The 27,591-nt window shown below is 49.0% G+C and overlaps 1 protein-coding gene across 2 annotated transcripts in view; it reads right to left on the reverse strand.

Annotated features, from left to right (window-relative positions):
* FAM20A (FAM20A golgi associated secretory pathway pseudokinase) overlaps positions 1-27,021 on the reverse strand; it is a 43,353-nt gene extending 16,332 nt beyond the window's left edge. Inside the window, exons 1-4 of one of the 2 annotated variants that reach the window (XM_050920995.1) lie at positions 26,675-27,021; positions 4,520-4,704; positions 3,334-3,384; positions 1,803-1,881 (exon numbers count right to left, since the gene is read on the reverse strand). In XM_050920995.1, the coding sequence (XP_050776952.1) occupies positions 1,803-1,881; positions 3,334-3,384; positions 4,520-4,704; positions 26,675-27,021 (662 nt within the window). The remainder of the gene's footprint in view (positions 1-1,802; positions 1,882-3,333; positions 3,385-4,519; positions 4,705-26,674) is intronic. The other variant, XM_050920996.1, reaches the window with a different exon arrangement.
* Between the last annotated feature and the right edge of the window lie 570 nt (positions 27,022-27,591).

Raw genomic sequence — 27,591 nt, forward strand, 5'->3', positions numbered from 1 at the left:
ACGGGCCAGGAATGATTAAAAGCAGCAGCTGGACGGAGCAGTGTGCAAATATTTATTGGAATGGCAGACATACGGAGAGAGGCGGGAGGTGGGTGGTGCTTCTGGGTGTTGTGCCTGGATTGGCAGCCCCAGAGTCCTTGTGTACCCACAAGGCAGCATGCAGCCTGGGGCCAGGCTGCCCTGCCAACATGCCTCACTTCTCACCACCCTCTCTAGGGGGCAGAGCGTCTCACTCTCCCCATCTCTTTGATTCTTGGTCCTTCCGCTGAGACTGGCACCAAAAGACTTAGGGCAGGGGTTCTCAAACTGGGGGTCACAAGGTTATTACATGGGGGGTCGCGAGCTGTCAGCCTCTACCCCAAACCATGCTTTGCCTCTAGCATTTATAATGGTTTTAAATATATAAAAAGTGTTTTTAATTTATAAGGGCGGGGGGTCACACTCAGAGGCTTGCTATGTGAAAGGGGTCACCAGTACAAAAGTCTGAGAACCACTGACTTAGGGTATGTCTACTCTGCAACTGGGAGGTGTGATTGCAGCATGTGTGGTGACAGTGGTCACTCAAGTATACACCCAGGGACCTGGGGGAGCAGGACTAATCTGTGCAGCCACTCATGCAGCTACAGCTTCCCCGTTGTAGTTACTAGAGCTAGCTGAGATCTAGGTAAATGAAGTCTACCCCTGCTGCAGTCACATCTCCTGATAGCATGTAGCCATTCCCTTACTGTCAGCTGTGGACATCTGTCCTTTAGCAACAGGACTGAGACCAGCAGCTTATTTCTCTCAGGCCACCAAATAGTGATTCTGAGTCTCCACCATCTCCGCGGTTCCATATCCCCTGAGCTAATCAGTCCTCCAAGCTCATGTGTTTAACAGGAAAGCATGCTGCAATCCAAAGCTTGCTGGCCTCATCCCCTCACAGCAGGCGAGCTGAGACATACCTTCCTACAAGCCACAACTGAGTGAGTGCCTTCGGAAATTACATATTTTACCTCTTGGCATTAATAGAGACAAGCCATGGGGGAAAGAGAGAGGGAGAGAAGCCTCTATTATAAGCAGATAGTTAAACTCCGAAAAGCTTGGCCCATCATTCTGAGCCAAGGCGGTGCGCAGAAAGCAATCGGAATGGAAATAAATGTAAAGAGCCAAAAGGGGTATAAATAAACGCAGAAGCAATTTAAAACTGCTATTCAAGCCCAGCAACACCAGGAGCTAGCTCCTGGAAATATACTTGAGACTTCAATAAAAAAACAAATGAAGGAAAACAGGAATTCTACTGGGAAACAGCAGAAATGTATAGGCCTCAACAACCTCACGCGCACACACATACATGACAGACAGCACTGTTTTGCATCGTCAGCAGTGTGGAGCAAATCCGGTTTCCAACAAGAAGTGTAAGAACTTTGTGTGTTTTTCTGTGCCAGGCACAGCTGTGACACAATGGGAAAAGTCACTGAGAGCTAATTTTTATGGAAGACTTTTGAGCCGTCAAGATAAGGGTTACGGAGTAAAGGAGACAAAAGATGCTAATGCAATTTCCACGTCCTTTGTCAACCTGCACAAAGCCAGGTTGTCAGTGTCCCATTGCTTCACCCCATCCACTCTAGCCTGGAGCTATTCACTTGCATCATGTCCCCTGCTGAAACATCTCGGGTTGTTTGCTGTCAGTGGTTATTTGCACAGATGGCTCTGCTAAAGAAGCCAGAGGTCAATTACCTTAACTGCTAGGTGAGGCTGTTCTGGGAAAAAGTGACTGCAGGTGATTTAGAGCTAATACATATGTGTATGTACACTCTCCTTACCTCATGGGTTTGAACATGGCTTTCCCGAAGTCCTGGAACCTCAGAACCAGTTTCAGATGTACACCGCTGGGTTTCACAACTTGCATTGGGGAGGAGAATAAAACAGAGTGGGAAATTCTTGATTTGACACTGGTAAAATATTTCTTAAGTATCATTTGGTGTCAGAGAAATTCATCTTCCTTCTCCACATGAGTAAATCTCCCAACTCAGTTGGGATAAAATAGCTTATGTCAGATGGTCTATTTATTGCTAATTCGCTGCTGCATCTCACCCCTATAGTTCTTGCCAAGGTAATTTCCACTGATCCTGCTCTGAGCTAGGCAGACTATTTTCCTTTAGCATTTCTAGTCCTCAGCCATTTGACATTTCTCCTCTGTGATCTTAGATTTCTCCATCTCACTTGCCTTTATTGAACAATAAGCAAGAGTAAAAGTTGCTGGTGGTGCTGTGCGTACGTGCAAGTCAAAAAATCTGCAGTGGGAGTGCCGGGTGGAAGCTGGCTGCCTGGATTCTGCCTTCTCGTAAAATCTTCAACACAGCGCAGGAGCGTAAGTGGGGTTGGCCAAGGAGCCGGGAGCATGGGCTGTGGTATGCCTACTCAGCTGTTCTCACCAGGCACTGAGTGCTACGTGTAGTCCCCTGTGCAAGCTATTACACTCTTAGAAAAAATAGAGTGAACAGCAGGGCTGAGAGCTGGTCCCAGCCACCGTGTTGGGTGACATATGCGTTACATTGACACCCACTGCAATTGAAAGTGAATTTCATGCTGGTGAAAGCTGCCCGTGGGTTTACATCCTGAGATGATGGGTGGAGCCTACCAAAGAAACTGAAGCCCCGCCCCCTCATTTAAGGTTGGGGCCATAGAGCTCAGCATTTGAGCGACAAAGCTGCATAGACAGCCCTGGAGAATGGAGCTCTCTGCTTATTCTCAGAGTAGGTACAGCTTGGGCATGGAGCAGTGTGAGCTTCCCCCATGCTGCCCTGCGAAGGGTCCCCTCTAGGAGTTAATGCACATCCATGCTCACTCAGGGTTTAACTCAAAGCTCATTAAGTCAATGCAGAGACTCCCAGTGCATTCAATGAGTTTGGGAGCAGTTACCCAATTTTTGGCCTCACTTTCTGAGACTAAAAGCAAAGGCACCAATTAATCCCACTTGTGGTCATGTGCTTCTGTGATCTGGATCCCAGTTCCACTAGAAACAGAACCAGGCCATCAGCTTTCTTCACACAGGCCACCAAAGAGCCAGCAGAGAGATAAGGGCTTTGGCTCTGTACTGACCTGGGTTGGATTTGCAACTTTCACCTTTATTTTTTAAGGCAGCAGTTTGCACAAAGGCTGAGGAATTGCCAAATGAAGCAGGAAATGTTCATGTGGGATTCAAGGAAAATTCAGAGCTATTATTTCTTCTACAAGCATTGCATTTAACAGAAAAAAATGTCCTCTCCATACAAGGTGTCAGGTTGGCTAAGCTAGCTAGTACCAGGAGGTAAAATGAGCTGCAAGCAGTGATGACACAAATGAACCACTTACTCTGGGTGCAGTCACAAGCTCCTAATAAAGCTTTCTCGTCCTGACTGTAATCTGCATGGAAAGAAAAAGGGATGAGAGAATCATTCACATTCAACCTGGACTCATTCTAGCCATTATTCACGACCCGGCCACTGTCATTTCAAAACAGACACATGCCGCTGGAGATTGGTGCTGCTGGAGCTAACCAACTTGCCAAGATGCAAACGAAATGAAGCAAGGTCAGGTAGGTCTGGTGTCTGGCTCAGTACAACTCTCAGAGAAGGTGGAGTCAGGAACCAGCATGAGCCCAGCAGTCACTTCTCACAAGTGACTATCCCCCTGGCAGCAAGTCTCAGAGTTTGGGTCAACTGCTCCTGTGTGGGTGTAAAGGTAGCAGTGTGCTGCAGGGGTTCTCAACCTTTTTTTTTTCTGAGGCCCTACCACTCCATGGTGCACCTAAAAACTCCACGGCCCACCTCTGCCACAACAACTGTTTTTCTGCATATACAAGCCAGGGCAAGCGTTAGGGGGAAGCAAGCAGGGCAATTGCTCAGGGCCCCATGCCACAGGGGGTCCACAAATCTAACTTGTTTAGGCTTCAGCCTCAGGCAGTGGGGTTCAGGGCCCTGGGCTTCAGCGCCATGTAATGAGAGTTGGCTTTCTACGCTGGGCCCCAGCAAGTCTAATGCCAACCTTGCTTGGCGGACCTTCTGAAACCTGCTTGCAGACCCCTGGTTGAGAACCCTTGGGGCTACAGTTGGAGCTTGTGCTCTGGGGCCCTCTCTCCTCGTTAGGTTTCAGAGCCCAGGCCCCAGCCCAAGCCTGAACATTTACACGGCTCTCTTAAGCCCCACAGCACGAGCCAGAGTCAGTTGACCAAGACTCGCTGCTGCGGGTCTTTTGTTTGCAGTGTAGACGCACCCTCGGGCACTTAGGAGCAGGTTGAAAAACTGAAAACCTATTTTTCCTATTTAAAAGCACGTTGACAATGCTACTGAAATTTGTCAGTGACATTTTCAATAAGGTTTTGGAGAAAGTTTTATACGAAATAAAAATAAAACCCCAAGGCTGGCAAATGGTCACTAAATTTGTGTATGTATTTTACAAAAAATCCTTTCATTTGAAAGATTCCAACCAGTTCTATTATGGTGCCAAGTGAGCAGCCTTTCTCGACTCTTGCTGTATGTGAGTATGTGGAAACTCTTACCGGCACTGACAGTGTTAAAATCTTGCATGTCATGGAGGAGTTTGTCAATGGCAGGGCTGGATCTGGAATACAGCCCATAGCGACTGATGCCCAGGTGGAACTGGAGCCAGCTTGCTTCCCGCCCAAGCTGCAGCAGTGAGTCCGGAGAAGTTAGGTTGAGCTCCTTTCTGTAAAGCTTATGTCTCCTGAAAAACATTACGTTATACGATGAAAAGGGCATGTCACTGAATGTAAATCTTTAGTGCTCCAAAACAAGCAGGCTGCTGGTTTTCAAAGAGCTGGGAAAATGCTATTAACCGACAGTTCCACGTGATACAGAGCTTTCCAGCCAGAGATAGCAAATTGCCTTACGAGAGTGGGTAAGGATTAAGATCTTGATTTTACAGGTGGGGAAACTAAGGTACAGAGAGAGCGAGAGTGCCTTGTCAAAGGTTGCCCAGAAAGACTGTGACAAGTTGGAACCAGAACCCAGGCCTCCTAAGTCATGTCTTAACCATGTGACCATTATTACTAATGTGGTGTTCTCTGTGCCAAACCAGAGAGAGCAAAAATATTCTATCCATTACCTTTTTATGGTTATACTGGCGTAGTAGCTAGGGACCCCTACTGGAGTTCCATGCAAGCTAACAGCCAGACAGCCTCTGCCTCACAATCTAGGATTGAGACAATACACAAGAGGAAAATAAACAGACAAATGGGGGAGGAAGGACGAGATACCAGCAGAAGTTTTCATGGTTTTACAATAGCTTCCCACTTGAGCTGCTGGGGCAGCAGTCTGAAAGGTCCGGCTGGTGGGCCAACAGAGCGGGATCTTCTGATAGTCTGTTCAATGAAACTCTTGGGGGATTGGAAGGCAGGGAGGGAAGGAGAGTCCGTAGAAGGGTCTTACTCATACAGAGATGTCTGCAAAATGAAAAGCAAACTGAACAAAGGAGAGAAAAGGCCAGGGTGGGAAGAAGCTAATGTCCATCCTAAATCTCCCTTGCTGCAGTTGAAGCCCATTGCTTCTTGTTCTATCATTAGAGGCTAAGGTGAACAAGTTTTCTCCCTCCTCCTGATGACACCCTTTTAGATACCTGAAAACTGCTATCATGTCCCCTCTCAGTCTTCTCTTCTCCAGACTAAACAAACCTACATTTTTCAATCTTCCTTCATAGCTCATGTTTTCTAGTTTTTAACCATTTTTGTTGCTCTTCTCTGGACTTTCTCCAGTTTGTACACATCGTTCCTGAAATGTGGCACCCAGAACTGGACACAATATTCCAGCTGAGGCCTAATCAGCGCAGAATAGAGTAGACAAAATACTTCTTGCTTACAACACTCCTGCTAATACATCCCAGAATACGGTGTATTTTGCCATTGCCATTTGCAATGATGTGTTTGCAATTCCCCAGTCTAGAGGGGTTTAGGCTGGGTTGGCTTAGAGACCCTTGCCAGCTGGTGCGTGTTTAAGCCTGAGAGGCTGGGTGGTTTCAGTTCACAGGGGTTTGCGTGAACATTTATTTTGGTTACAATCTGCAGAATTTTTGTACTTCCCTTTCCCACCACTCCTGTCCAAAGTTTTACTTTGAGGGTTGGATTGAATGCCCCAAAATTCAAAGCCAAACTCAGTGGAAACAGCAGAGCCACAGCTGGTGTTGGATGGGAATCCTGGGGAACCACAGGTTTCACACGCCTTCAGGGCCAAGCCCTAAATCTGCCCAAGCTTGCTCAAATAAAGGATTCCCCTCCTCCCCTCGCCCTGATTCATCAGCATCAGGAAACCTGCTTTGAATCACTGCTTTGTAACTTACTGGCCATGTGCCGCATGGGTTGGGGATTCATTGCAATCGTTTCTCAGGGCTCTAGTCATACCAAAGTACGTTAGGGCCAAGGCCAGTGGGAAACATCTCTAGCTTAATTCATTAATGCCTGAAAAGCAGCCTGAGTTCTTCAGATGACTGGTGCTAATAAAATGCCAAGCGCCTATTCTATTTTATACAGTTTCTTATACCAGGTTCATCTCCACAGCAGCTGAGTGCATTCCAATAGTGGATGAATCAACAGGACTACCATCTGCCATACGTGGTTTATTCTCTGATCATGTCCCCAGGAGAGCATTGTGCATAGAGTTGGTCGGCAAACACATCTTCTGGTTTGTGAAAAAATTTGAGATTTCAAAAAGTTTGTCTATGGGACAAAAAGCCCAACTTTCAATTATTTTTGTGGAATGAAATTCCTAACAGCAACAACAAATTTTTTGAGGTCCATTGAAATGGCTCACTTTGATCATTTCTTTTTGATTTTGGAACTTTTAAAAAAATTAAAATTAAATTAAACAATCGTCTTTTCAAAATGAAAAATCAAACCTCCTTGTTCTGGAAATGTCAGAATAGGCCATTTCAACATTTTCTAAAGACTTTTCCAGTTTTTTTTTTCCAAAATCATGTTTTGTTGCATTTGATGCGACATCATGACAAATTTTGGTGTAGTCTAAATGGTGTTTTTCAATGAAAAACAGCTTCCTCAGAAGTCTTCTGACCAGGTCTATGCAGCAGAGTGTTTTATTTTGGTAGAGATTTAGTTTCTTGTCTGTATTCCCACCCCACTAGATCATTGAGATTTCACCACTCCCCATGTTGCTTCCCCTTTCACTGTCATAGTCCTTGCCCTATTTGATCCTCAGATGGCGTAAGTGTGTCTGAAATGTCTCCTCATCTAACTGATTCTGCTCCAACCATTGGCCAGAGTGGAAAGGGGAGGTGGTAAAATATAGTGAGCTTGAGTGTGAGCACAGAATTCTCACGGTGCAGGCACACGGCACGGAGAACTAATCCTAGATGGCACAGACAAGGGAAGCGAGAGCAAATTGGGAAAAGTCAACCAAGACGGTGAACGGCAGCTTTCCAAACTTCCAGTTTAAGATCATTCGCTGGCTTTTGTATCCACAAAACAGAGCTCTTCCAGGGGATACAAGGGACTCGCCCTTGCTAGAGCATATGTTCTTCTGCATATGCCCCATAAAGAAGAGAAAATGGTATTTAAATAGTGTTTCTTTGCCATTGTTGAGTCGGAGCCTCTCAGAACATCTCTTAAAATGTTTACTCCCCCCACCCCCAGCGCACGAGGGAATTATAGATCTGGCTGTGGCGTGCCTCAGATCTTGTGACACGCACTGTAACTAACAGCCAATTTAATGAGACTTTCAGAAACCTGTCATTCTCAACGCAGACCTTGACAATGTAATCTCGCTGGAGTCAGAGGAGGGCTGGCCTTGCCTTAGACTGATGAGCTCTGCAAAAGCCCCCTTGTTAGCTTAGCTACACCGCTTTGGAGAGTCCCTCTCCATCATCCCTTTCACACGCTCGCCGTCGACGTGTTCATTTAGTGAGCGAATGAAGGCAGCGCTGGCATTTGTGGGGATCAGGAAGTGACCCCAGATACTCCAGGTTGTGTCCGGAGCTGTTCGACTCTCCTGGTCACATACCATCACCTCTGTTCCACCACAGTGCTCAAGCCCCCTTCCTGCTTGAACCCTCCTCAGGCAAATCTCCCATGGGAGTCACCTGGAGTTTTGACTGGGAGCAAACACAGACCATGCCTATATTTCCTTCCTGCTACACCCAGAGCAAGCTGCAGGACTGACCATATATTAACTGTCATAGCACCGCCGCGCATTTGCTGGGTTTAGGCTAGTTCCTGCTGGTGGGTGGCTCTCAGTGTCATTAAAAACCAAAGCACAGCTGTGAGAGGCCCAACAATGGAACAGGAGGTGGCCTGCCAGAGTTGTGCAAGGGTTTTACACAGCATCTGTCCCCTGACCACCTGGGTGTTACCCACCTCTATCCCCCACCATTGCTGCTCATCACAATCAGTGCAGAAATAGCACTGCTAGGTTTCGCCAGCCATTTTCTGTGTTGTTCACTGAACCAAGCTCAGAAGCAGGAATGTGCAGCAAATCCACCCTGAGATGGCGCACGGAAACCTAGGGAGAGCAGTGCTGGTTTAATACAGCGCCACGTGGTTAATAGCTTCTTCCTGAGGGGACAGTCAGCAGGAAGGGGCTAGGGAGGAAGTGAATTCCCCTGAAGTGTTCTCAGCTAATTGCTCTGTCAGGGATAGGAGGGCTTGGCTTCTCCTTCTCTCCCATTGAAGGAAAGGGGTTCACATTTGCTCCCCAGAACGCAGACGCAGAGACCTCTCTATGTCTGCCCAGAGTACAGTAGGTCTGTTGGCGAATGAGGGTCTCCACTGGGAGGACCTGTGCCTCTTTACTGGCTTTGAGCCCCCATAATCTCCTACCAAGACCTGGGGAACAGGACTCCACACTAGGGACCCCTCCTTCCCCCACACCAGCCCTTAAAGAAAATCCCAGAGACCAGAAGGAATTCTGCTTAGAGGTCAATACAATCTGAAGCTGCATTCGATTTTAAGTGGATTCCTCTCGTGGGGTGGTTGCTCTGAGTGACGGGCACGTGCAAAGTTAAAATCTTTCTCTTACATTTACGGCTTGACCCCGGCCTGCCTCCTGCTGTCTCTGGCTTGCATCCTACCCAAAGTGTGGATGGTCTGGCCCCAGGTGAGGGCTCGCTGCAGGGACAGGGCAGGAGCAGGTGTGGGGAGCTGACCACTTTCCTTCCTCATGGAAAGAGTCTCCTTCTTGAGCAGAGAAAGGGTGTAAAATGCAAAGACAGGATGTGTGCTCCTCTTTTACCCATCCCCCACCTCTCATGGGCAGTCACGTGCCCAGTTACTTCACTGCGTTTGTCCATGCAAATGACAGCTTAGTGCCTAGGCTAATCATTGAGCCAGGTGGCATTCAACAGCTTACGCCTGAAATGTACATAACCCTGGACTTTTTGATCTGGGTCAGCATAATCCGAAGCAAGGCCAGTGACACCGTGACATGCTGCTTTCCTCGGTCCGGGCAGGAAAAATGACATTCCACATGTTCACTGGAAATCCTGCCAGGTCCTAAAAGGAGAGCCATCCTCTGCTAAGAAAACAAGTGAGGAGAGAAGGGGAAAAGTAGGCCGGTGACAAACCCCAAATGGGCAGCAAACTCCCTCTTACAGCAGCCAGGCTCAGGCATCTGAGGGCCCTTTAACTAGAGTCATTGGGGAACTAGTCAAGGTGGGTGGGGGCAAAGGAAAGCATCCTGGAGTGTGGTGCTTTGTTTCTGGGCAGTATTTTCAGTGGCAGGGCTCAAGTGCTTGGCAAAGGAGGGTGCGAATGTATGAGGGACGATTAGTGATTCCAGCTCATCTACCCATCTGATCTTAGGGTTGAATACTGTTCGCCAGCACCGTAGTCTCTGAATCCCCCAAACGCCATTGGCAATTTGTGACTCAATTTTCCCATCTATAAAATGGGGGTAATCGTCCCTCCATCTCAAGGGTGTTGTGAAGCTGAATGCTGACAGGTTAGTAAAGTCTTTCAAGGCCCTCAGCTGGAACTCTCCCTATCGCAGCGACGTATTATTAATGGAGTCTATTTCTAAGTCAAGTGAAGAACAGCAGGATAAAGTGTGCCTGATTCAGTCTGTTCTGGCACTGTGCAAGCCCAGGAAGAGGCCAAACAACGGTGATGAATATGTGCTGGAAAAACGACGCAAGTGCTCTTCATCTCATCTTAGACCTGCAGTCCTAGCATCCTTTTCATCCTATTGGCAGATGTTTCTGTTGCAGCTTGTCTGGAAGCGGTGCCTGCAGGGGGGTGATTATGTCACACAAGAGCTCCCCAGGAGTAACTATGTGCCAGGCAGATGGTTGCTTTTTCGCAAAGGCTGGTTAGTCAGAGAAAGTTGGTGATACAGGGTCAGACTGTGAGCAGCTGAGATCAATCAGGATAGCTCCCCTCACGGCAGGCTGGTTAAACCCGCTGAAGCTTTGGCCTGGAATGAGATGGTCTTAAGGACAGGCAAGAGCTTGACCTTGGATTGCCTGGTGAGGGTCCAAGTGGGAAGGTCCCAGAGGCTACTCTTGGGGTCATTCAGTAACTGGACAGGCAGCTGGACTCAGATGTAACAGAGGCTGTTGGCTTGAGTGGTAACACAGACGTACCCCCAAGAAAATGTGTTCCAACGGCATCAGAAACGGAGGCAGCCCCACCGAGCTCCATTGTTATTGCAGAGCAGGGAGAGCTTGTCTCTAAGGAGAGCAAATGCAGTCAGTCACGTCCTCGTTCCTCAGGGCTGGTGTCTGCTCTGCGCCCTGGGACCTGAATGGTGAAGTGCCAGAAATTACCTGCACTGCTCGGCTGATTTAAAGCTGTTATTAACCTAGACAAAGGAGAAGTGGTGACATGTATTTGCAATAACTAAAGCTTATTACATTACTGCAAACAGCTGGAAGGCTGCCTGAACTGGGCAATCTACTGGTGCAGGGAATTCCCAGCTGGCTAGAGCCAGTGTAGCCAGCTCTGTCACCCCTGCCTGCCCCACTTGGTGCAGAGTGTGTGTTGGGGCCTGGGTTGGTGGAATGGCCCCTGTGGGTATGTCTACACTGCACTGTAGGGCTGGCTGTGGGACCCGGGCTTGTGGACTGGAAGTTTCCAAGCCCAACTTTGTGTGTCCACACTGCATGGTAAACGTAGGTTAACAGTTGCTGGCCCCAAGTCTCAGAGCTGTGCTAACATGCCCATACGGAACTATGCAGCCCCTCTGACTCCGGTCTGAGGCTTGAGCAAGGTGAGTGCTTGCTGATCAGGCACAATACAGGCAGAATTGTGTGTGGACAGTAGTGGGGTCAAACCTGAATCAAAGCCTGGCTTTAGTCAGCGGTGTAGACATATGGGACCAAACCCAGCCTGGCTGCTCCAGGACTGGGAGAGTGCAAAGGCAGTTGGGGTGCTGTGCTGAACGTAGCTCAGACAGGTCTCAGGATCTGGCCCCAAGGCCCTACTACACAACACTAGGCCTTACTATTTCCCCTGGCATGCAGCGGGATTTCAGATGAGCAGGGTCGGTGCAAGGATGTTTCGCGCTCTAGGTGGAACTTCCATCTTGCGCCCTCCTCCTCCCCTGCACCCCCACCCTGAGACACCCCCCCCATGGCAGCTCCCCCCTTCCGCCCTAAGGCGCCCCCCCTTGTGGCAGCTCCCCACTCCCCACCCTCTGCCCTGAGGCACCCCCCTGCCCCAGCTCACCCCTGCTCCTCCCACGAGCACAAGCACTCTGAGCAAGCCGTTGCTGCTTCACTTCTCCCACCTCCCAGGCTTGCGGTGCCTAAGCTGATTGGCGCTGCAAGCCTGGGAGGCAGGAGAAGTGAAGCAGCCATGGCATGCTCGGGGAGGAGGCGGGGCAGGGGTGAGCTGGGGCGGGGAGTTCCCCTGCGTGCCGCCCCCCCCCCCCTTACTTGCTGCAGGTGGCCCTCCTCGGGCTCCCCTGCCCCAGCTTCCTCTGTCTAAATGCCAGTGGTGACCGGGGCGGCTGAAGATCCGGCTGCCGCGGTTGCTGCTGAAGAAAATGGCACCCCTCAAATCCTAGTGCCCTAGGCGATTGCCTAGGTCGCCTAAATGGTTGCACCGGCCCTGCAGATGAGTTACACAGAGCTGTGTGAAACTCTTTCCTAAGGACCAGCGCTGTACCTCGGGGCTTGGGTAACTGGTGTTTGTTTTCGTGTTGGTTGCATGCTTTTTAAAAGGGCGAGGAAGGCATTTAGGAGGCCAAAATAACACAAGACCAGGGCCTTCCATGACAGTGGACTCCAGGTCAGGACTTAGGGAGACCCTGAGAGGTGATGGTAGGCAGCCCAGTCTAGAGAGATCAACCAAGCTGGAGAGGTAAGGTCGTGTCTGAGTCCAGAAGCCTCCGTGAAAGAATCTTTTTATATTAATTCCAATCAAACCCCGACTCTTTTATTCCATGTGAACCACCATGGTTGTTTTTCCCCCACGGTGTTTAAGGTCCTGGATAGTAGAAAAGTTCATATCAATGTAAAGTGTTACTGTAGTGCTGTGAAAGACCGTGACAGTACCAGCTTTCACTTTATTTCTGCCCTAGCATACATGATAACTCTATGAAGCAATTTGACAGCACTACATTGATTTAATGGTATAAAAGACAATTACCAGAACCTGGACCCTCCTTGGTAAGCACAGTGGAGCAGCACTCCTGGGTTTCATAGCAAAACTTGGGGGGATCGGGCATGGGAGGGATTGCTCTCTTTCATTAGCATTTTGCAAATATTTGCAGCTTTGGGCCAATCCTTGCTAAACTGCAGTGAAATTAACTGGCTAGTGGACGGACCATTGAAGGAGGGAGCACTGGCTGTTCGTTAATAGCAGCAGAGCCCCGGACAGCATATACAGTCCTGATAAAGGGAACGCAGCCTCCCCAGCCCAGCTTGCATTGAAGTGCCAGGGTAGATCAGTGAAAGAGAGCAGGAGCCTGCAGCTGATAACAAGTGGTTAATTAACAAAAACGGGGACTGGCTGGGACTAGACACTTTAGACGAGGAAAACTCCAGGTTAATCCAGGCCCTTAACAAAACACACACTGTTAGGCAACACAAAAGCAGAAAAGAAACTTGCCTCTGACAAGGAGCTTTATTTTCTGGATTCCCGACATAAACAAAATTAAAGGCATTGAAGCAACGGAGGTCGAATGCCTGAGTTGGCGGTGTTCAAAGTAGTTGGAACAAATCGACATGCTGTGGGAGAGGAAACCCAGAAGGCTCTCGCTGTATGTGGGGATGCACTCACTGATCTACACCTGGCAACCACTGTGCAGCCCCCCCCGGTGCCCTGCAGCAGGCAGGCGGCTGTGCACTCAGGCTGGATAGCACCTGCAGACCTCAGCCAGGCTGATCCTGACCTGCAGCTGTGGCCGAAGGGTGTGGGGATTACAGATGAGAAGCAACACCAGAAGCTGCTCCTTTCCCCTAAACTGTAACTAAATAATTCATTAGGGGTCACTGCTGGATACACATGGTGCAGCAACGTGCAAAGAGGCTGGTGTTTTCCACTGGGCCCTGAGGAATTGAATATGCTGGAGTAGATGGACCAATGGTCTGGCCTGACCTGGCAAATTCTCAGGACCACACGCCGCCTTCTTTTGTGGGAACATCTCCCAGTAACATCATAACTCCACTGATCTCCTCCAGCCTTCCCACCTGCATCAGCTGGGTTCTGCATACCTCCTGGATCAGGATTTAGCTCGCAGTTTCTCAAAGGTACATCTGTGCGGCTTTCTTCTATGGAATGGTCAAAGCCCCACGTGCTCCATAGCAAGCTGGATTGACATTCTGGAGCAACCAGTGGAGATTCACCCTGGGAATAAATGTGAACAGTCCCCAGGTCTCTCAATCCAGCACTTCAGAAGAGTTGAATAAAGAGGAAGTGTTAAATCTGGGCACTTGGAACGGGGCTGGGACCTGCAATTCTGCTTTGGGAGGTGGTTGATGATAGTATGGGGCTCACTCTTTCCCTCCCTCCCTCCAACGGTCACAAGGTCGCAGACCATAGGAGTTTGGAGGTTTCTGGAGCACACAACTGTGGCACCGAATAGACAAGGGGACTGGTGAATGCTGACATTGCCCACCGGTTAGGCACTGTACAATGGAAGCCATTTGCAGAGCATAACAACAACAACTTTATCGAACCCACTAACTTACAGGCACTGCTGCATATTCCTATGTGCTAGCAGATGAGATTTTTTTCCCATTAACCAACTTCAGTTATACAGATGTCACTCTTTTACAGAGCAGTCCCGTAACACCCCATGCCGAGTAGGGGCCAGAAGTTAACCAGTATTTGGGATGAGCCGACTTCCTACCGGAGGCATAAACTAAATGGATAATATGCTCTACCTTGGTTGCATTACAGAATCAATGGACGGGTCACACCTAGTATAAAAAGCCCCTTTCCAGAAGCTGCCTGGGCTGAGCCCAAATGTATATTCCATTTGCCCTTTAGTGCCCTAGGAGGGAGGCGGGTGTGAGTTAATTCAGTCTGAGCGTAGTCTCAGAAGGCTTCCCGTGTTTATGAGAACTAGATATTTTATTTCGAAGTGACTGAGGAATAATCAATACACACTCCCCCAAAAGAATAAGCGACAAAGCTAAGTCAAACAAGGGCAAGTGACTGCCTGGGCAGCGCGGATTCGCTCCTGGCTGGGTAATAAATAAACGTCATAACCAAAGGCAAACTACAATCATTTCTTCACCACAAACAAAATAAGCTGCAAAGTGAAGGGGGTAGACTTATTACCAAATCGTAGGACCTGTGCCCCAGGTTAGAAGGCAGCAGAATAATGGGAGTGTTGCTGTAAGCAGCCAGCATTTAGTGTTATGGGTTTTTGTTGGTGATGTAGGGTGTCATCAAATCAGCTACGTGATCTGATTCTGTTTAAAGTTCCCACAATGCACTTGCTCCAGGAACATCCATCTTAGTTTCAAATTTCTAACATATTCCCGACACGTTGCCCGACTTTTAAAAATGTAATTTCTCTGCTGAGCACAATAGAGATTTGCATTGCTCCAGAACCTATGCAGATTATAGATAGTTCCCATATAGACCCTACATCTCAGACATGCACATATCTGCCATAATAGCTAAATTGGTGTTCACTCTGAGCATCTAACTTGTAGCCTACTGTTATTGTTAAGGATTAGAGAGGTAGCCGTGTTAGTCTGGATCTGTAAAAAGCAACAGAGAGGCCTGTGGCACCTTATAGTCTAACAGAACTATTGGAGCATAAGCTTTCGTGGGTGAATACCCACTTCGTCAGACATCTGACGAAGTGGGTATTCACCCACGAAAGCTTATGCTCCAAAACTTCTGTTAGTCTATAAGGTGACACAGGCCTCTTTGTTGCTTGTTATTGTTAAGGTGCTGCTATAACAAGATAGTCTCTTGGTTGAGATCATTCCCAAAGCAAATTCCAAATCAATGGCCAGTCACAGGAACGGCAGCATAACCTGATAATGCTTAAATGCTTTTTGCTTAGTTACCCTCAACTATATTTCTCCAGCTTTTGTTGTGAATAGGTACAGCCACCTCACTGCCTTCAGTGCCCGGCTTGCTCAGCCATATAAAAGCACTGTGCAAAGGTATTAAAAGGCACAGCTCCCAGCAGCTCCTAGTTTGTTCTATACAATTGCAACACAGCAGACTGTTTGCAGAGGGTAAGTGCCAGGCACATCAGTGGTAAAAACTAAACGGTGCTCAAGCATTTCCAAGGTTTCTCTTTACGCCTTGACTTCAATGGGCACTGGAGATGCTCAGCTCCCCTGCAAACTGGGTCTTAGGTGTCTCAAACTGGGCATCACATAATAGAGGGTATCCAAATGACAGGCCACTGATGAAAATGTGGGTTTAACTGACATGCCCAAGGGCAGCAGTGGTGAATCCAGGACTCTCAGAAACTAGCATTGCTAAGTAAATATTTATTTATATCACTACAGTATAGTTCACGGGCCTGCATGGTGCTGGACTAGTCTGTTAACTAGCACAGAAAATGCTTCAGGCTGCTTCTCTAGTCTAATCAGGTTCTGCGACGCTCATCCTTGTGATATCTGAGCACCGTCCACTAAGGCACTGAACAATGTGACTAGCATATGCCACGTGTTGTTTACCACTTGAAAAAAATAAAGAAGGTCTCACCAGCACTCTGCCACGTTTCCAGGCTGAAGAGTACGGTGCTGTGCCATGGTTAATGCCTGTCTTTGAGAATCTTTTTTCTACTTAAGATACATATCTGGCCCCCATTACCATGGTCTCTGGAGTCTGGGAATCTTTCCCAGTGTGATAGGAAAGTGGCATGATCACCAGTTTATAGAGGGGTAACTGAGGCACACAGCGCCTCAGATTTCTAAAGGTATTTAGGTGTTGCTGTGCTTGCAAGGCCTAACTGATTCAGGAGCCTAAATCTCCTTTTCAAAAGGGATTTAGATTCTTCTGTGCCAAAATCCCATCAACGGGATTTAGGCTCCTAAGTGCTAAAGCTCTTTTGCAAATGAGCTTTAGCTTCCTAAATCAGTTAGGCCTTGCAATACCTAAATACCTTCAGCAATCTAGCCTAAGTGACATGGCCACACAGGAAGTGTGTGGACTTGACCCCAGGTCTCACAAGTCTGATGCTAATGCCATAACCACTGGACAAGACTTCCTCTCATGTCTGTTTTCTAGTCTTTAAACTTGAGCTATAGCTCTGGTTTACATCAATAGCTGCGCCAATTGCCCCAAGTTTCTTTCTCGTCCACTCTGAGCGTAGCGTTCTGCCAGTGCTGTCTTCATCATATTTTCTCATCTATTCTACTGATACATGTGGTCAGACTCCGGTGTTGCTCACACCAGCGTAAATCCAAGATACTCCATAGACTTCAACAAAGTTCAATTCTGGAATGAATGAGATCGGAATCAAACTATGTCTCTTGCATGTGTTTATCTGGAGGAAGCGAGCCTGATTTTCCACTGCAATGCAATGCTCCGTTGTTACATCAGTGTAATGCTGAAGTAATGAAGTGGAGAATCAGGCCCAGTATAGGGATGAGGGCAGCACATAGACCATAGCTGTGTACGTATTTAGCTGGGCGTTTACAAGACGTGATATACAATGACATGGAGTGGTACCCATATGCAGCGCAAAGGAGAAAGACTGGGAGTCCGGTTTATTTCAGTTCGCTATAGAACAATGTCAGCCTTGGTGTTCCAGAGGACATGCTCTGTGACCTGTCGAGCCGTGTCTGACTGTGCACAAGGAACAATATATTTTCCCCCCAAAGCCTCTTCAGCAGAACTTGGTGGTTGAAACTTAATTAACTGCTTCACAAGTAAACCAGGGCAGAAATATGCTGATCTCTGCTGAAGTGAATTTAAATCCAACAGCAAAGTGATCCCTTGTACAAGAGCCTCAAGATCCAGCCACACACTGTACATCCTGGCATTTACATGGATGCTCTGTGGAGTGTCTATCCCAGCAGCGGCCATAGCTGCAGGAAAAGTGTGTGGAATGCAGTTTCAGCCTCCCTTCGCCCCAAAATGTTTCTCAACAAAAGAAAATGTGTTGAGTATCCACCAGGGGGAAGAAAATAGGAACCTTCCCTCATCCCCTAATCAACACAACATTTACACTTGGTAAAGCAACCCACATCCTTTAATGTAGTTATACCTGCTCCTGTATCTTTTATGTCATACAGCTGATGAAATGGGTTCTAGCCCACAAAAGCTTACGCACAAATAAATTTGTTAGTCTTTAAGGTGCCAGGAGGACTCCTCATTTTTTTTATTTACACTAATGTTTTGCTGTGGTTTGTTACATGATCAAAGTTGTTCTCATGTTCAAAGCATTTCATGTGTCTCAGGAAAATAATCCACATGTGGCTAGGTTTCCATCTCAAATAGAATCCAGGGGGAGCAATCTGTGCTTGGCACATTTCTTTATGACCCTCTTCCCTCCCCCATTTGCTACCCACTCCCTAGGCATCTTGGGTGAGCTCTTCAGCTGATGTAAAATGACTTCAATGGGAATACAGTGTTTACACCTGCTGATGGTCCCGTTTTCACAGCTTGCTTTTCCTCACTCTGGAAAGATCTCAGCCAACCAAAGAGATAATGGGCTGGGGAATCTATTCTGTCAACAGGCTGATTTACAAAAAAGCGACCATGACCTGCTATGGCTCTTTGTAAGTCCTGAAGAGAGTGCACTGTGGTTTGCAACACCTACACCTAGAGTACGACAGGTGTCCTGCCTCCAACACCAGACCTCAGGCATGGGAGGTGGTGGAGAGGCATGCAAGGGCCGGAGGCTTTCTGGAAGGCAAAAGTTTTTAAAGTATGGTGACAGATTTCAGAGTAGCAGCAAAAAGAATGAGGCATCCTTGTGGTACCTTAGAGACTAACAAATGTATTTAGGTGTAAGCTTTCATGGGCTAGAACTACTTCATCAGACACATGGAGTGGAAAAATACAGTAGCAGGTATATTTATACATAGTACATGAAAAGATGGGAGTTGCCTTATCAAGACAAAAAACCCTTCAAAAACAGACTCCAACAAGAAACTGCAGAACTGGAATTAACCTGCAAACTGGACACCATCAAATTAGGCCTGAATAAAGACTGGGAGTGGATGGGTCATTACAAAAACTATTTTCCCCCTACTGTTACTCACACCTTCTTGTCAACTGTTTGAAATAGGCCACCCTCATTACCACTACAAAAGTGATTTTTTTCTCCCTTGGTATTCTACTGTCAATTGAATTGTCTCGTTAGCACTCACCCCCCCTACCCCAACTCCGTCGTCGTTTTTAAAGCAGTGATTTGAAGAGGATGCTTGGGGGACAAGGACTGGGGAGTTGGTGGTGAGACTAGGGTGCAGCATGAACATGTGAGGACTGTCCTTTGGTTCTGTGTTTGTACAGTTCCTAGTGCAATGGGGTCCTGGTCCGTGCCTTGGGCTCCTAGGTGCTATGAAAAATAATAATAAGCCAAGGATGAGATGGGGATGTGTTGGAGCAGTATAGAGACGTGAGCGGGGAGGACATCGGAAGGGAGAGGCAGAGTAGAAGGAAACGAGCACAGAGATAGAGACAGCTGAGATTAGGCAGGGCCTGGAAGGATAAGGCTCCTGAGTATGAAACAGCAAAAGGCCAGAGCCGGTGAAAGGAGCCAAGCACTAACTCTTGTTTTCTGCAGCTCAGACACCAGCCTCTAGCATTGCCCAGGGCCCACACTCACAAGGCATCACTGCCTGACGTGAGCTTGTGCTGAGACAGCAGTGATGTCAATACACAGGGGAAGGCCAATATAACCCGAAGCACCGTGGGAGTGAGAGATGCCCCACTACAACGTCACTGACCAACGGGCTCAAAGTCAGCGTTGACCTATACCTCCAGCAGAACGCCGGGGGTATACAGTACCTGAGATGCCATTCAATGTCACATGTTGCTATGAGTGGCATTGCACAGGGTGAAAGGCTGTGTTGCATCTCTCTCAACTGGTGACATCTCCTGGTATCTAATGCACTGCACACCATGCAGGAATTTAAAACACAGGATAAGGATAAGGCGTACAGTAAGCCTAGAACAAAAAGTGAACGAAATGAACACTCCACTAGGTGAACTAATCCATCCCTCTGCCAACACAAGACTCTCCCCTACAGGGTATTTTCTACTCCTTTGTCCTGTCTAATTTTACGTCTCAGACCTATGCAGGTGCTCATATGGCCCTCAGCACTGTTGTATATGAGTGTGATTCAGCAGGACGTCTACTGCCCGAGAGATTATTCCAGTGTTTAATGTATGCACTAACATTCAGAGACTTACAGATGTCTGCATGTACAAGCAGAACTGGCTGGAAAACACACTCAAAAAAACCTCCATGACTCTGTTTCCATTTTTCATCAACACTGAAATGTTCTGATCAGCTCTGAAGGCAAGTTAGGGCGCAAGGCAACCCCAGTCTGATAGATCTGATCTGCACACAGGAGGGACTTCTTTAAGAAGATGGCATCTTTTCAAACATCATTCAAACCACCTAGCTCAAAGCACCTTGTTGTGGCACTTACGAAAGAATCTGGGACTGGGCATAAAGCTACCCTGAAAAGCAAGCAAGCGATAGTATTTGCACAAAGAGGCTGGGCTTGAAATGTTCAAGAACGGTGAAGGCCCAGAATTTTAAAGGTATTTAGAGATTGCTGCATTCAGCATTGCAATGCCTACCTGATTTAGGTTCCTACATCTCACTTCCAATAGTAAATGAGGCACGTAGGAATCTAAATAGCATCGACGGTCAATGGGATTTTGGCTCCTAAATGCCTAAACCCCTTTTGAAAATGAGTCTCCTAAATCACTTAGGTGCTGCAACATTGAGCCTAAATGCCTGAATTAAATTAGTTAATGGCTAAATGCCTTTAAAAAGCAGAGCCTGTGTTCTCAGTTATTTATCTAGTTAGTCGCTGTAACAATCGATGCCCTGCATGACTTCTACAGGTTCAGGTGTTTGTTTTTGGCTTGCTCCACCCTTCCCCGGTTTTACACCTAATGAACATTGAATGTTTTTATTGATCTGGTATGTCCACCTTGTGCATGTATTTATATATGTTTTCTTTTGTTATGTGTTTACATTTTATATAACAACAATAAAAATAAAGTATCAAAATCTGAGCCTAACTGATTTAGGACCCTAAGTGCCTTTGTCAAAAGTGACACAATGAGATTATCAAATTTGCCTAAATGAGTTAGGTGCCTAAGTGTCATTGGTTTTCAATAGGAGTTGGGTGTCTAACATATTTATGTCCTTCTGTGTTCTCACTCTTAGGCATGTCCTCAAACCTATTTAGGTGCCTAACTCCCATTGAAATCAACAAGTGCTTAAATAACTTTGAGGATCTGGGCCGTAGGAGCCTAAATCTTATTGAAAATTAATGGGACTTCAGTACCTAAAGCACTTTTGAAAATGAGACTAAGGCTCCAAAGTTGCATAGGCACTTCTGAAAAATGTCATTCTATGTGTGCAAGCGCAATGTGTTTGCCAAAGGTAGCAAGCCCAGGTGAGTCTATAGCGTTGGAGGTGCCAGGACTGGCGTGAATACCTGGGTCACCTGTTAGGCTGAGGTTCTGTCTCTGGCCCCATGTGATCACCAATGCAGCAGTAGGCTGTGTTTGCAAAGGAAATGTAGGCCGGACAACTACCTGAGGCTGGGGTCTGGCCTGACCAGACCAGGTGAGGGAGGTTGCACAGAAGCTAAGAAACTCTCAAACTCGCCACTCAAAGGTGGGGCTAGAAACTGTCATTCTGGGCATGATCTTGGTCTCAGTTCAGCCTGACTCCCGTTGACCTACAGAAAACAAATGTTTTTGGGAATCTAATCTCTGGCCCAGGACCGGTTAGTTATGACAAACTGGCTGTTGTAATGTGCAGGATTGGGACTATATCTGTACAACTGATGAATTCTGTGTGAGGTTATGAACCCTATAGGGCTGGGTCAGGCTGCACACTGTTTGCCTCTAGGCCGGGTTGAAAATTCCAAAGGCTGGTGACAAAAGAACAACAGAGGGGATTTGGCTCTTAAGTACCCAATTGTTGGGTACTAGTTCATGCTTGACAAAGAACTGGTCCCTGTCCAGAAGAACTGGTTTAGCAGGGACCAAGTCACCCTGGTAACAGTCACCTGAGGGGGGTTTGTGTTCATATGGGGAACCTGGCAAGGGTTTCACCTGACATGGGAGGGTAGGGGGCTGAAGATTTTAAAAGGGTAAAGGCTGATCTGCTAACTTGGGGGTCCATATTCTCCAGGCCAAGAGGGCAAGGTTGCAGTTGGATATGGGCAGGGTCCTCCTGCCCTATGCCTGATCCCAGAGGGCCTGGAGGATTCTGGCCAATCCAAGAGACTCAGACTCCAGCCCAAAGAGTGGTGAGGAACCTGAGGCAGGGCCATGCATTTAGTGTTTATAGTTTTGTATGATCTGTACTCTTCTGTGTTTTAAATATAAAAGAGCATAAAGATGTTAGACTGGGCAAAGCAAGCTGACTGCTTCACAACCACTGCTTGCCTCTGAGAGAGTTCAGCTGGAAACCAGAAGCTTTGCACCGTTGGGGTGGAGTTCTGGACGAGCGGTGTGTTTAAGTGCTGGGGAGACTGAAAGGTCAGTGCTGCACCCAGAGGGGCTAGGTGGCTGGAGAACAAGTTCCAACACCTTGAGAGTCCACGCAGGGACCCCAAGAAAGATGCAGTAGCTGGACTCCATTCAAGCTCCAGGAGCTCAAAACACCCCACGGAAAGCAGAGTGCAAAGGTCTGGATTCCCCTCGCAGCAGACCTAGTGGGTGGAAGGAAGCGGTGCTTGCTAGGATCTATGTAGTAGTGTGTGAAGATTTTTATAACACTGTTGCAAGGGTGTGTGCTTTTGCTCTTAAAGTGTAAAGTAGGAGCAGGTTTGGAGTTTATCTTGGGTATAAATTAGATAGCCAGCATGAATTATGAGCAGCTTTGGAGCCTGTGTATCTCCAGCACAGGAACTGTTAAGTAAGCTGAACTGGGTGTTGGTTTTGTGATAAGGATAACCATTGACTGAGCATTAGCTAAAGCAATTGACCCCCTTTCTCATGTGATCTTCTTTGGGCTGAACATCTTAGGACTGGGTAGCATGACATAGAATAAGCTGCATCTCTCTAGGGAACATCTATGAATGATTTTCACTCCCCAGCTGAGTGGTTCCCATTTAAGCCATCTGACTGGTGTTCTCCAGAACACCAGGTCCCCTCTTAGCTGCTGCCAAAAACTGGTCTCCTGCCCCACGACAAATTTGAGATATTGAAATTTTTTCTCATCCTGAAGCGGGCTCCAAAGCTGAAACCTCAAATTTCATGAACTGATAGTCTGAAAAAAAAAACCCTTGGGTCACTCGAAGCATTTTGTCTCAGTTTTGATCTTTCAACATTTTTAACTTTTATATTTTAGTATAAATAACCTAACATTTCAAACCGAAAAGTCATTTCCAACAGGAAAACAAAATGTTTCGTTTAGCCAATGTTGAACCAGGGCATTTTAACCAGACCAAAACTTTTTTTTCTCCCCAAGAATGTTCCAAATTTTGTAGTTTTGGCAAACCTGCCCCTTTCCTGGCAGCTGTTTCGGTGTCGATGAATCAGCATTTTCCAACGTAAAAATGGTTTGTTGAAAATTCCCTACCAGCTCTCCTCACGCGCTCACTCAACTCCTTCCCTGTACTTTCTCCTTCCCCAAGTCATTGGTCTTCCTGCCCACACCCCCTCTTCCTCTTCACAAACTGCTGTACACAGCACGCAGCACAGATGGCTGCCAGTTACTCCCCCTGCCTTTCTCTGCACAACTGTCACTTCTGAAAGCCTGCCCGGCTGCGTTGCTGCAATTCCTTTCCAGCGGGGGCCAGGCTTTCTTGCTGTGACAGCAAGTTGGTGGGTGGAGGGGGAGCGCAGTAGCTTCCAATAGTCCAGAAAAACTGCGGACCACAGGAAAATGGTTGGGGCTGCACTGATAACAAAGAGGCAGCGTCCTCAGGCTTCTGAGATGGGACCCAGAGCCATAGCATGAGAGAAAAGGTGTGTTGATGCAGCATCACATGGTGTATTGGCATATACCGTGGCAAGGGGCACTATTACAGGAAAGTGTGCCATATAAGGACAAAAGGGCAAATTCAGTGCCAACATATGTGGGCACTCCCCTGATTAACTTCCCTGGGGCTTTCACCCACTGGGGCTGGAATTGGGCCCAGAGTATCTCGGAGGGAGGGAATGTGGGCTAATGGTTAGAACAGGGAAGTGGTTCTCCAGAAGTATCAGCAGTGAGCACACCAGGCATTATTTCCCGCTCTGCCACTGACTTGGTCACTTCACCTCTTTCTGCCTCAGTTTGCCTGTGTGTAAACTGAGCAGAAGGACCACTAAAGGGGAGCGAGAGGCATTGCTAACGAATGTCTCTGCAGTGCTTTGAGATCCTTAGGGAAAAGGCTCCGTGGGAGCAGTCTCATCACACAGTTAGGATTCTGCTCAAGCACCATTTTAGTTTGTTTTCTGTATTAATCTCTGGAGTCAAATTTATGTAGCAGCCTGTTCTTTTTATTTGATGCTGTTTAGACGACGACTCGGAAGGGCGAAAGGGGCACCTCTCTGTCACTAGCTAGGCGCGCTACAAGCATTCATACGTTTGCTCTCTGCTGCTGAATATTGTTATAACAATGCACCTGGCCTTCACGCCCACTGAAGTCAATGGGTCTGTTGCCATTGACTCCAGCAGGACAGCAGGATCGGGCCCTTACGGTAAGTGACAGGCCTGTTTATCTCCACTGTTACATCCCGGTGGTTATATAGACGTAAAGTTTGCAGTGCTGACCCAGAACAATCTCCCATTGATCTTCTGGATCCAAGATCATTTCTTGTTAAAAAAAAAAAAGGATGAAATTGTGACACGTAAGCTGCACGGTTTAGAGTGCGTGCTCCAACTAGATATGCAGGCAGGTTTGTGAGGATGATTTTGGCTGCTGTGCCAACATATGTCCCGTAGAAAAGTCAAGCAGGGGAAGTGACCCTGTGGTTTAAAGGTTGCAGATAAGTAGCTAAACAAGCACAAGCATTGCATTTACAAAGGTTATTGTCTCAGCGCACTTTGGCACACAGCCCCCTCGCTGACACACATTTGTTTTGTACGGTGACTGTTTTTTTAGAAGAGGCAATTACTTATTTTCATTGCTAGGGCCATATCCGGATCCCTGCTCCACATACTCTGCCCTAGAGAAATAAAAGAGAATTCATAGAACTAGGTTCCATCCCAGCCACAGTCGTTTTTGTTTCAAGCACAGCTAGGAACCTAATTGTCCTGCTTGCTAAGGGTGAAGCTGTAGAGTATTCAGCTCTATGGGGCTGCCGATGGGCTAGGAGAGTGGGGAAGGTCTTCTGGGAGGAAGGAAACCTGGGTCAGAGCATTCCCTGCTTTGCCACGGACTGGCCCGTCTGAGCTTGGGCAAGATATTTACGACTTGGTTTTCAAAGGCCTTGAGGCACCCGCAGTTAGTGGGAGCTGGAGGCATTCAGCACCTTTGAAAAATCAGCCCATTGCTGAGCTTCAACAATGCCCTCTGCAAAACGGGGATGACAAAAATAAAACTCATTTCCCCCAGCTGTGTTGCGAGGCTACATGAATGAGCCAGATCACCCCTCCCAAGGAAAAACCCTGGGCAGGAGCTTGGGGGAAGGAAGTCGGGGGAGTTTGCCTGTAAATTTGGAGGCTCCTCCTATTCCCAACCTTATGGATCCCAGGAATCTGTGAGAGGGGGAACCCTTTTCCACCTAGGGCCACATCCAGGCCTCTCCTCCATCATGGACCGTCCATGCAGCCTGATTCCTCCGTCCAGCCCTGGGATCTTTCCCCACAGTTCCTGCTCTGGAGGATCCCTAGAGGAGGGGCTGCTCACTTCTTTTCCACACTCCGGCTAGTGGCTAGGTGTTTTCTGGTGGGCATACAGCAACAGTGCTCCTGCCCACGGGCTGTACTTCTGGTGCTGTAGATCCCAGGGTCAGTCCCCAATGCCAACCTTTGATAGGGGCCATTACAGGCCTTGGGGCCACATGCGGTATGAACAGCAATCCAAAGCCCTGAAAAGGGGTTAATTTGTCTAGCAGAGTCAGCCCAGCCTCGCTCACCACGGACAGCGCTTGGCTGTCACCCACCTGCCCAAATAAGCCTGGGTCAGCACTGTGGTTTTTTTTGACTCAAGAAATCAGCCCAGGGAAGTTAGAGAAGAGCCACCCAGATAGAGAGATGATCTCACAGGCTGCCTGGAGAAAGGAAACCCTGGGACATGCTCTTACAGCAAAGTTGGAGAATGGTCCTGCAGAGAATTCCTTCTTGGGTGCTGGCTGGTGAGTCTTGCCCACATGCTCAGGGTTTAGCTGATCGCCATATTTGGGGTCGGAAAGGAATTTTCCTCCAGGGCGGATTGGCAGGGGCCCTGGAGGTTTTTCGCCTTCCCCTGCAGCGTGGGGCATGGGTCGCTTGCTGGTGGATTCTCTGCAGCTTGAGGTCTTCAAACCAATTTTGAGGATTTCAATAACTCAGTCCTGGGTTAGGGGTTGTTATAAAAGTGGATGGGTAGGGTTCTGTGGCCTGCCTTGTGCAGGAGGTCAGACTAGATGATCATATTGGTCCCTTTTGACCTATGAGTCTATGAGTCTATGAAGCCTCCCACCGGGCATCACAGAGAACAATGAAGCCAGCTGTGCACTGCCTGGGGGAGGTCTCCATCTGGCCTGACACTTCTCAGAGCGGGGGCCCTGCCTGAGAGGAGAGTGAACATGGGTCCGCAGGGAAGATGGGGCATCCCGCAGACAGTCACTGGGGACAGGGTGGCAGGGACCGAGGGAGCTGAGAAGCCTGGAGATCTGGAGACCAGCCGGAGAGCAAAGCAGATGCCCCCAGGACGCAAGACACACAGTGTATGTGTGGGGGGAGCCTAGCTACACAGGCAGTGAATGGGAGCCGGGTAGGTATCCGCCAAGAGCGGTGGGATTGGGGTGGGCAGGGGCACCCGTGCTCCAGCAGGGGGGCTGGGGCGAGCTGGGGCAGGGGAGAAGCAGAAGGGGGTACTTGGGACTGCGGGCTGGGGACGCCCATGGTCGGGGGGAAGGAGGCTGTCCCCGGGGGGTGTCCGGGACGAGCTAGGAGCCTGGCCCCGGCGGGGAGGGGACCCGGGAGGGACGCACCTGTTCCAGCGGACCATCTTCCTGCGGTAGTAGCGCACCGCCTCCTGCCGGCTGAGCAGCGTCTCCTCGGGCCCCCAAGGCGGCGGCGGCTCCGGGGCGCTGTAGAGCGGGTGGGCGAAGAGCCGGCGCAGCTTGGAGCCGCCAGCGCTGCGCGCCCGGGCGCTCGGGGAGGCGGCCGCCGGCGCAGGGGGCAGCGCGGGGCTCGGCGTCCGGCGGCAGGAGCAGCCCGGCTCGGCCCCCGCCAGCTGCCGCCGCACTTCGGGCCAGAGGTGGAAGTAGAGATCGGCGCTGAGCAGCGCCCCGAGCAGCAGCAGGATGAGCAGCCGGTCCCGCCGGCTCCAGGGCATGGCCCGCGCGGCGGAGCCCAGCGAGGGACCGGGCTAGGGCGCAAGGGAAGGGGGCTAGCTGCAGCGCAGAGGCGGAGCGCAGGCAGCGGGGGCCCGGGCCAGGGCGCTCCCCGAGGGGAAGGGCTGGGAGGCGGATGGCGGGGTCCGGGCTGGCGGCTTGGCAGCAGCAGGTGAGCGCCCGGCGAGTGTCTCTGGTTCACACCCGGACCCGCCGCCACCAGCCGGAGCGCTGGAGCCCAGCCCGCTGCCGGAGCCGCTGGGAGAGCTGCTGCGCAGCCCGCACCTTGCCAAAGCTCCCCCCGGGCAGCGGTGCCCAGAGCGCGTGTGGCTCCGCTCCAGGGGGAGGTGTTAGGCGCTAACCACCCCCTCCACCCAGCCCTGATCACCTGCCAGCTCGCACTGCAGCAGGGCAGACGCGCCCATCCCGAGCGCCCACTAAAGCCCAGACCCTCCGTGGGATGCTGCGGAAATGCCCCGGAGCGAGGGGCGCGTCAGAGGTGAGGAACGCGCCGGGAGTTCAGGGATGGGCCCGTCGTGTTCATACGGAGTAGGAGCTGGCCTCCAGGCACC

This window comes from Gopherus flavomarginatus, chromosome 12 (assembly GCF_025201925.1).
Source record: "Gopherus flavomarginatus isolate rGopFla2 chromosome 12, rGopFla2.mat.asm, whole genome shotgun sequence".
NCBI lineage: Eukaryota > Metazoa > Chordata > Testudines > Testudinidae > Gopherus > Gopherus flavomarginatus.